Here is a 10,378-nt window from a genome sequence, read left to right on the forward strand (position 1 = left end):
ACGTTTAACCAAAAGAATATTATTTTATTTATATAGCACGAAATTTTTAGGAATTAAATACGGAACGAGCGACTAAAATTAGCATTTTATATTCGCAAATAACGCATTTTTCGGCGACGATTTAAATACGAGGAGGTTTTTAAAAAAATACGTAATAATGCTATTCGGAGGAGCTATTAATTGGAGGGCGGTAAGGCAAACCACGGTAACGACGTTTATAATAAAAGTAAAATTACACGCATTATCGAAAGCGGCCAAAAAAATTATGGCCTTAAAACGGATTTTTAAGGAAATATAGTTAAATTTAGGCCAACCCTGGAATTTATATTGCGATAATAAATAAACGATTCGTTTAATCGTTAACAAAAATTTTCGCATTAATATTAACCTACGCCATATAAATATATAAAATATATGGCTTAAACAGGAGTACGCCAAAAAAAATTTCCACGTTATTTATTTGGAAATAAAGTTTATATTTGCAAACGGATTTACTAAATCGTTATCGATTTTTAAATTCGAGCATTTTAAGGTATTTTTAAATTTTTATAACGTTTAGCAAAATTTAAAAAGGAGTTCGGAAACACGGTAAGGAATATAGCATTAAATAAAACGTGTTAAACCTATTAAAAAAAAAAAAATAACGATAAAAGGTAACAAATATATAAAATAACGGATATTTAAGGCCGAAACCCACCCATAAAAAAACCTAATAACCGGCGTTAGCGCCGCCAGGAAATAATATAAAATAAATGCCCGTAATGGGCTAACCATTAAAAATCGCACCCACTACCGCCGGCACGCCACCCATAATAATTAACCCCGATCCCACCTGGGTACCACGAAATAACGCCTTTTTTGCGCTTTACGGCGCAAAAAAAATATTAAAAACCCTTTTTACGGGTTTTAACGCAGGAATATTCCTCGTTTAAAAAATTACCAATTTTTTCGCTTAGGATTCGGTCTAATCCCGGAAATAATACGTAACCACGTTCCGAAAAAATTGGACTTTTTTAACGGGGGTACGCGGCGATATAAAAAACGCCTGGCCCAGGTCGCGCGCGGCGCGTTTAAAAAATCCCCCAATTGGGAAAAAAAGGCAGGTATACCTATTTCGGTAATTCCAATAACGCGGTAAACGCGTTCCCCGAATACGAAAACGCACGCCGGGCTAATTAACGCACAAACCGGTCGCAATTCCGGACAAATACGCTTTCGTATACCCGAAATATAATACCGGGCGATTTATAAAATCGTTTAGGCGTATACGACGGGGGCGAAAACGACGCGATTATATTATATACGTTAATTTACGCTATTTATAAATAAACGTTTTAAAATAGGGGAAATATTTACGAAACGGACGGGGCGGTTTTTATTATCCTTTTTTTCCTTATTTTTTTCCTCCTCCTCGGTTTTTTCCCTCCTCCTCCTTTTTATATTTTTTAGCTTTTATATATATAATTAATAATATTTTACGTTTTTAAATACGGTTTGGGAATAATTTACGGTGTTTTTAACGCCGCGCGCGCCTTTAGCACGCCTGGAGGCGGTTTTAAGGGCGGCGGCCTAAATAAGCGTGGGGGCGGGCTCGGTAGCGGTAGGGGTAATAACGGGGGCGGGCGCAGGATTGGCAGGATTTCCAACCATTAATATTTCGGTAATAATTTCCTCGGTTTGCGTTTCGGAAATTACCGTTTCGGCGGGGATAGCGGCGGGGGCCGTATCGGTAGCCGCAAAAGCAAAAACGGCGCCGGTAACGACGGTAAAAAAGGTTTATATTTTACCGTTAATATAATATAATAAAACCGGTTGCAATATAAATTATACCCGTTGGTTTTTAACCTCCCGCTGGGAAAATTGAAAAACGCGTTGCAATTGCAACGCCTCGACGGCGTTGGTTCGTTTATATATATATAGGGAACGCGTTAATTAGGTCGTACGTTCGGAAATTTACCAAAACGCGGGTAAGGATTTACAATTATACGCGCCTTTCGGCGCGACCAAATCGATTCCCGTTAATAAGAGTAAAAGAAAATATTATATTATACCCGTTAACCAACGCCCAACCGGTATTTAGCGTATAACGCGGTTTATGCGCAATTTAACCCGCCAAAACAAACGGAAAAAAACCTATTTTTATTGTTATTGCTATTGCTGCTAATATTAATATTAACGTTAATAAGCGCGTAAATCGTTAAACGCAAATTACAGGGCGCAAACGATTATTTACGAATTGGGTATTTGGGTATAAAATGAAATTCAAAATTAAAATTCGGATTTAAAAAAGCGAACGAAATATATATTCGCCGTACGTTTACCAATTTTATTATAAATTATTATCGCTATTAATACAATAAAGGGTATAATATTACGGATTCGTCGCCATTAAAAGGGGTTTACCGTTTGCGTTAAATATAATAGGAAGCGCTAAAAACTGGTAAAACCCGCTTGCGGCGCGCGTTGCACCGTTACCGCTTATTAGCATTATAAATTTCCTTTATTTACGTAAATAAATATATATAAAAATTGGCCGTAAAGGCTGTATATAGTTATGTAAATAGTTAATTCTGCTTATTTACGCAAAGTCAACTGGGGGGTGTGTTGCAGTAAATAGATTTTGGCATCACATAACCAGATAAGTTTAATCAGCGTTGTGCACACCATAAAAGCGCTGCCACGCTCGTTAGCCTAGATAGCGCACCCTACCTGAATACATGGCTCTCCTACCACTCATGCAGGCTGCACGTGTACGTTCGTGTGCGTCACCAGGCTACAGCAGCCCCGACGAGCAGCCATGACCGATACCCAACCCGCCAACCTCTACATATCCGGGTTGCATCCTCACCTGCCCCATGGTAGCACGTGGTGAAATTGGCCTTTTGATTTTGTCCCTCGCCGGGCATGGGGAGTCCGGCAGAGCAAAGGCGTCAGGCCAACATGGTCCCCGTTCACAGCTCGACAATCAAACATCTTGGCATGGTGGGCTTTTCCCGTTGATGTGAGCTTGAAAAGATAGGTTTGGTCTTTGCCGTACAGCATTGCCAAGCATTCGTTCCTAACACATTTGAACTTGAGCGTAGCCTTCACTCCAGTGCGCCTTGGGTAACCGGAAGCTCCGGACCTTGAAATTTAGTTTAACTTTGTTGCAATGTAGCATCCTGGCTTGGTACCTTGCTGCTGATCAGACAAAGTCTGCAATGTTCGTGCTTGTGTATATAAATAGTCGAAATCCCCTTGTAGGTTTTGATCTACAATATCCCCATATTTCTAGTTTCATTTCCGGTGCTGCCACGGGAAGATCTCTACAACTCCACAAAGACCAGATGCTTGAAACTTCCTCCTCGAACCACATATTCTCCGACAGTTTCGCGCTGTTCATCCTATTGCCGAGTTGCAGCTTTATGATATTCAGCCTCTACTCCTTGGGGAGCGGAGAATCCACCTCGGCACCCGCCCTGGTAAACGTCTTTGCAGAAACGGTGCATTTTACTGCAAGTTAATTTTTTTTTTTGGGTCAATACTACTTCTGAGCCGCATCCCTGCCTTTTTACGAAAACGCCCGGTCAGTGACTGACAAGAAGCCCTAGCGAGACCAAGTAGGTTTGTAATATGCAACATTGATACTTTTTCTCTGGGGTATTATTCTAGACTTTAGTTTTTTTAAGTTCGGCAATCTACCATGTATAGAGGTTTCCTGGCCCAGTGCACGTCCATTGCGCCGTGCCAGCAAGCGGAGGCGTTTGCTTTGATGCGACGTTATGAAACTGGATAGTTCGATCGAATCGCATGCAACCACTCTCGCGATTATTTGGTTTGGTTCGATTTTTGTGCAGTCAATATCACGTGGTAACCCGGTCGTTTACCTTTGATTTACCAATTTGGGGCGAGAGAGTTTTGCTTTGCACTCTTGGCATTTCAGTGCAGCTGTAGGTAATTTGAAACTATACAGTTCGTGTTTGGTCTTGGCTCAAACGGGCGATGGACCCAAGTCGGTTTTCCCCGCCGTTCATTTTTACCCAATATGGCATTTAACTTTTGTACACATACTGTATACATACCTCTGCCATATTATAAAAGCTCATCACAACTCCCTCTCCAGCGGTGTTTTCATATGCCATCAAGTCAAACCATACTCTTCTATTCTACTCTTGCATCTTCTCTTCTTTTCTCTTCGATCTGGCATCGTTTTCTGACAAAATGCAATTCTCCAAGATCACTTTTGTCTTCGGTCTTTTGGCCACAGCCGCCTCGGCCTTGCCCATCACGGAGCAGTCAGGAACTGCCCCTCTGGCTCCAAGGCAGTTTGACATATTGCCCAAGCAGCCCTACCCCGCAGCCACCACGGGTAACCTGCACCCTCCGACTCTCAGCAACTGAGTAACGAGCAGAAACAGGTACGGAATATCCGCCCGTCCTCGTGGCCTCCCCTGCCTCGCCAGTGACTAACCCGAAGAACTATAAAAAGTAAACCGCTGTTGCCCCGAACCATCGTCAAAAAGCGGCGTCAAGTGCAATGGGCCACTGCAGTGAAGGACCGCCGAAGGTGGTGGTGGTGATTCACAGTGGTTGGTTGCCTGACATGACCATAAGATGCGCCGTTTGGGCGGCGCCAGTTCAACAACAAGCTCTTTCTCATACACGCATCGATATGCAACTTTCGAAATACTGTTCCTCTCGATTGTATTTAGTTTCTAATGTCGATGGCATTGAATTTTGGAAGGCAGGGTACCGGTTGCCATGAGATACTTGACACCTTTTTCTCCCAAGCACGTTCCCCGAGTGGTCTAGTTTTCGTGATGCCTTCTTTGATTGCTGGTCTGTTTTTGCACCTCGCCTTTGATGCCTACCGATATGGCGATGGTTCCCGACTAGGTGTAAACACTGGCTATTTTTACATGGAGGGCGCCGGCCATCTATCCAACACGACGGCCTCGCCTTCAAGAGTAAAGGTGGCCGTTGTTAAAGTCGGCTCGTCAATTGTAATGGTATACTTGCCCGGGTACAGCACCGTGTTTCCCTCTTTGTCGTGCCTCGCGATATCACCAAGCGTCCATTTTAGCTCCGCCGTCGCCGTCTGCCCAGGTGCGATGCCGCGGAGACGCGTGTAGGCCGAAAGGGTCTTGATCGGGTACGGCTTCGGTCCGTACTCCCCTGACAGGTAAACCAGCGCCACGTAATCAGAGGCGCGGCTGCCTGTGTTGGTAACGGAGACCGGCAGTGGCGGCGCCTCGCATGTGTCTGGAAACTCGGCTGTGCAGCGGCCGACGAGGTCAGCAATTTTGAGGGTGTCGGGGAAGCTCGAGGCAACCTCGGCTTTGAATGTCGTGTAGTGTAGACCAAAGCCAAAGGGCTTGACGTGCTTGTTGTACCATCTGTAGGTGCGCCCAGGATACTTGCAGGTCGGCCGGAGGTTCATATCCGTCATGGGGATCTGTTCCGTGTAGCTGGATGGGTACTGCGTCACGGGAAGGCGACCTGCCGGGCTCTCTTGTCCTGTGATGAGCTTCATTACGGCGACGCCGCCGTCTTGGCCTGGCCAGTTGGCCCAAAGAACCGAGTCGATCTCGTCGAGCTCCAACAGAGGCGTGTCGTCAAGCTGGTCGCCGAGAAGAGTCACCACGAGCGGCTTGCCGAGCTCGCTCAGCTTCTTCACAAGAGCCAGCTGCGCCTCTGGCCAGTCGAGGTTGGTCCTGTCCAAGGTCTCGCCTGCAGCAGAGGTGTCGAGGCCGCCAAAGTAGAGAATGTAATCGGCCCCGCCGGCAGCCTCCAGAGCATTCGCCGTCCAGTTGTCGTTGGCACTATTGTTTTGCAGAACGGGGCCACTGGCCACTGTGATGTCGAGACCCAGCTGTCGCGCAGCAAACGCCGGGGTGTACAGGTGGTGTGCTCGACCACTGTACCCGCCTTGAAGCTTCTCGGGCGCATCGGCCCAGAAGCCGATCATGGCGATCTTGTGGGAGGCATCGAGGTCCAGCGGCAAGGTGCCGTTGTTCTTGAGAAGCACCATGCCCTCCACGGCGGCCTGTAAAGCGAGACTCTGGGCTTCGGCCGAGTTGACATGCTCCCAGTCCAGACCAGCATAGATGGCCTCTTCGCCGTCAAAGTAGCCTGCTCGCACGAGACCTTCATAGAGGCGAAGGAGGGCTCTGTCGACGGTCTCCTCCTTGAGCAGACCCTGCGACCAGGCGCCGGGGATGTCTGAGCTGCCGGTGTATTCACAGCTCGTATCCATGCCGGCCTCGAAGCAGATGGCAGTCCCGGCTGCATTTGTCGGGGCGTAGCGATGGTTTGCCGACACGTCGAGCACGGCCTCGCAGTCGCTCGTGACGTAGTTGTTGTGCTCGGTCCACTTCCAGTGCTCTCGGAGGATGGTTTGTAGGAGGTATGTGTTTGCGCAGGACGGCACGCCGTTGACGGCGTTGTAGGCGCACATGATGGAGCCGACTTTGGAGTCTCGGGCGCACTGCTGAAAGGGCTTGAGGTAGTACTCGGCAAGGTCCTGCATGGTGATCTTTGCGTTGAAATCGTGTCTTGTAGTGCCGTTCCAGTCCTCAAAGTCGTTTCCGGCGTAGTGCTTGCAGGTCGAGATGATGCGGCGTTGCTCGTTTGGTACCGGTCCGTCCAGCCCCCTGGTGATGTACTCGGCGTACCGCTTGATGCGGAGAACGTCCTCGCCCGGCGTCTCGGAGCCACGCCCCCATCGAGGATCCTTGAAGGCGTTGACATTTGGCGTCCAGTAGTCGAATCCTGCCCAGCCGGAGTTGCCCCACGCCCTGGCCTCTATGCCGATGGCGGTGCCGATCTTTTCAATCAAGTCGTCGTCAAAGGCGGCAGCCATCAGCAGAGGCATGGGGTACGAGGTGGATGAGTTGAATTCGACGTTGCCTTGGGGGAAGTAGGTGCCAGGAGCATACGCCACTCCATGCAGGGCCTCGCTCCACCAATTATAGGCGGGCAGGCCGATGCGGGGTGCGCCTTGTGATTTGCTATTTTTGCTTCGTTGGCGCCAGTCTCGTCTCGACCACGACAGTGAAAGCGTCATGTTCACGGTAACTCTGCTCACCTGACTAGATTCTGCAGCTTCTCCTCGATGCTGAGCGCTTCCAAAAGGGCCTTCGCACGCTCGGGTGGCGACAGTGTGCGGTCGCAAACCTTGTTGCTGGAGAGTGTTCCATTGAGGCAGTTGGGGTAACTTTGACGCCGAGATCCTGGGTCCTCCTGCGCAAGGACAAAAGCGGCAGCGCCAAACACGATCCAGGCAGATTTCATTTTTAGTCGCAACTAAGCATGGCAGCCTATAGAATGCTTCGCTGTGCCAGTGGAGGGTGGCACGGTCAATGGGCCTTTTATAAAAGTCGACGAATGCGGGCGATGCGGGGACGTCGGAATGTACGGCATGATTGATTGGGGCGCATACAACCAGCGGCTCAGTGATGAAATATCGATGGGCTAAATTGACATGCAGGAACTATGCCGCTTCATATTATCCGGACAAGGCATGTATCCAGCCTAACAAGGTTCTCTTTTCTTTTTCCGACTACGTTGACGTACATCATCACAATTATGGTAACTTATACATATCACGGCGTTAGGTACTTTTTGTAACGACACACACGATGATATGCCATTAACTGTCAAATGTAAAGATTAAAAACTGAACATGGAATGCAGCTCTTTTAGCTACTCCCAGTAAGAGTTTGCAGGTCAATTGTTGGCAATGCGAAACGTTCTTAGCGCAAACTCGTTGTCTCCAATGTGATCTTGATAGGCGTTTGACTGACGCCCTAGACTGCCTTATGGAAGTCTACGAGCAAGCTTTAGTTTCTGATGTGAATGGCATTGAAATTTGGAAGGCAGGGTACCGGTTGCCATGAGATACTTGACACCTTTTTCTCCCAAGCACGTTCTCTCTGCATCTGTCCCATTGAGCCGCATGTATCCAAACCCGCCCGGGGTTCCTCTCGATGCCAGTCCTGGGGGGCTGAAACACGTGACTGTCTATGTTCCCTGTGGCTTGTTGTAGCTGCCAGCTTGGTGTGCGTAAGAACTTGAAGCAATGAAATTCAAATACGCGAGGTTTCTTTATCACGGCTGTGACCTTCCTAAGACAGCTGTAGCAGGTCAACAACGAACTCGAGTCCAAGTCCGTGGCCGTGGTTATGGATGCAGAATGCATTCGCAACCGGGATGGCTTCAGGCTTTTGGTGGATCTGGAGGCCATTGGGAAGCGCCTGGCGCAGCGGTCGGGCGGAAACGGCTCTGTCTTGGTTCTGGCGGTTTTTGGCACTTCGCCATTTTCCCTGACCAACTTTTTCCGTCCCGAGCATGTTATCAGTACCTGGGAGCCGAAACATGGGCTCCTACAGGTTGGAGGCCCTCTGCGTCGTGCGGCCAATGACACCATGCTAGATGCATGAACAGATTGGTGCTCCAGCCTAGCTAAGACAGTATTTGAACACATAAAGGGTTTAGGCCAAGAAAGGAAGAGCATAATGGTATTTTCACTTTCCACAGACGAGTTCGCCGCCATGTGGGCACACCTATCACCCATGCTCGGCACGATTCCCAAGCCCACCCTAGAGAATATAACTTGGCTGGATGATAAAGCCGACAGCGAGATGACCACGATGGCCGCACTTCACGTCGCCAAAGTGCTAAAGGGCCACTACCTCGTCCGAATCGATAAGGCAAACATAAGCTATGCCGTGTCTTTCGGCGTCAACGTCAGCCTCGTCGTCAGCAAACTACACCCAAATTTTGGTATGGGCTTCGAAATGACCAAGTATTGCAGGGTTTTCCGCGGTGTACTTCCGGTATATCCCCCAGAGCTCAGGATGTTGGTGCAGTTGGCACATGGCAACCACAGATGGGCCAACAAAGACATTCGTTTCGCCTGGATCATATCGGCGGCTGGTTGTGACGTAATGGATACTCGGCCGTGTCGGACGCTGGGAGAGGATATCCGGTGGACGGCGCTTTCGTTGTGTGGATCTATCTATATGCCACATGGGGATATATCCGATCTGTGGACCTATCTAAGGGAAACACCGTCCGTCTCGGGCGTGTTCGGCCGCATCTGGGACGTGCTCCGTCGGATGGAGCTTATAAATGCCAAGGAGGATAATGGCAAGATGTGGGAGATGAACCCGATCTTGCGTACCTTGGAGAACCAGGTTTTATCTGCGAACCTTGGGTGGCGCTGTTATTCCGTCTCGGCGGCAGCGCTCTGGGTTAAGGCAAAGCAGACCGATAACGCCTTCTTACGGCGGCTGTTTATCCGGATAGGCGCGATAGTTGCCATCGGAATGTCGGGTGTGTCTGTCGTCGACGATTTGCCGGAGCCTGCATTGAATGACATATGGACGGCAGTAGAGCCTTTTTGCCTCGGCGGGATGCGCCGAGGCATTATTTGGATTCTGCTGGGGGTTTATGAGCGCAATGCGAACAACAATGCTTTCCGACTTACGGGATGGGCGCATGGGGGGCTCTCGGATGACCTAGACCGGTCCGAGCAGTCACGGACTCCTTTAATCACTATCCACCGTGAATGGTTTGTGACGATGGATTAGGTGTACTGGCCTTGGAAGGCATATTCGGCCTGGAACCTGCAAAGTACGCTTGGATATCCGATGGAGTGTCCGCCATAAGCCGGAAGGATATGAGTGCCCTTTACGATGGGATTTATCGTGCTCTGGTGGAGAATCTAGTCGCTCTCGGACCGTCTGGGTCGGCCTCGGATGTGTGTAGCCTGCTCGAGAGAAGCCAGCCAGTAAAGGTGTGTACCGGTCACTTAATTAACCCCAAGCTACGGACTACGGTAACACTCGGGGTTACTCTCTCTGTGCAGTACGACCTGGCAAGCAGCTCGCTAATTGCGCATGGGATGACGATTCTTCCGGCCGAGGGTCTTGAAACTATTTTGCGTTAACTGGCAACATGTGGCGAGTCTCGACGATATGAGATAGACGATTGCTCTGAATAATAAACAATTGCTTAACCGGCATCCAATATTATGTTATACTATAGTTTGACCGTGAATATAAGTTGCTGAGAATACCTGTCGTCGAAAGTCGACGGCCGCTCTTATAAATATCGTAAGCTTAACGTCAAGTCCCCGAACCGCTGTGTGAATGGCAGAGTGGCAGTTACACGTAAAGCACAATCTCACAAACTTCGCAATAAATAAGCCGCTTTTGTACCCAATAAACTCCCCAGCGACATGGCTCCTGTGGTTCACCCCCGTTAATATTTCATCGCACCGAACCCCATTCATGTTTGGACATTCTTTGGAGCTGCCGCTTCTGTCCTTGCGTATAATAACCAATAAACTAGTCGCCCCAACCGTCTCAATGGAACGGTCTCCAGCAGCAAGCTT

General features: G+C 48.8%; 3 protein-coding genes across 3 annotated transcripts; 2 read left to right on the forward strand and 1 right to left on the reverse strand.

Annotated features, from left to right (window-relative positions):
• Positions 1-4,200: 4,200 nt before the first annotated feature.
• Positions 4,201-4,471, forward strand: PpBr36_02171 (uncharacterized protein; the record flags this gene model as incomplete). The annotated part of the gene is made up of 2 exons (XM_029889353.1): positions 4,201-4,348; positions 4,398-4,471. 2 exons carry the CDS (start codon positions 4,201-4,203, stop codon positions 4,469-4,471), a joined length of 222 nt encoding a protein of 73 aa, XP_029752111.1.
• Positions 4,472-4,894: 423 nt separating this feature from the next.
• PpBr36_02172 (uncharacterized protein) lies at positions 4,895-7,284 on the reverse strand (the record flags this gene model as incomplete). Its single annotated transcript, XM_029889354.1, has 2 exons — positions 4,895-6,989; positions 7,067-7,284. Coding segments are annotated over 2 exons (2,313 nt in total), but the record flags the coding sequence as incomplete, so codon positions are not given.
• An 839-nt stretch (positions 7,285-8,123) lies between these two features.
• Positions 8,124-9,931, forward strand: PpBr36_02173 (uncharacterized protein; the record flags this gene model as incomplete). Its single annotated transcript, XM_029889355.1, has 3 exons — positions 8,124-8,388; positions 8,518-9,546; positions 9,573-9,931. Coding segments are annotated over 3 exons (1,653 nt in total), but the record flags the coding sequence as incomplete, so codon positions are not given.
• Between the last annotated feature and the right edge of the window lie 447 nt (positions 9,932-10,378).

This window comes from Pyricularia pennisetigena, chromosome 2, assembly GCF_004337985.1.
Source record: "Pyricularia pennisetigena strain Br36 chromosome 2, whole genome shotgun sequence".
Classification (NCBI taxonomy): domain Eukaryota; kingdom Fungi; phylum Ascomycota; class Sordariomycetes; order Magnaporthales; family Pyriculariaceae; genus Pyricularia; species Pyricularia pennisetigena.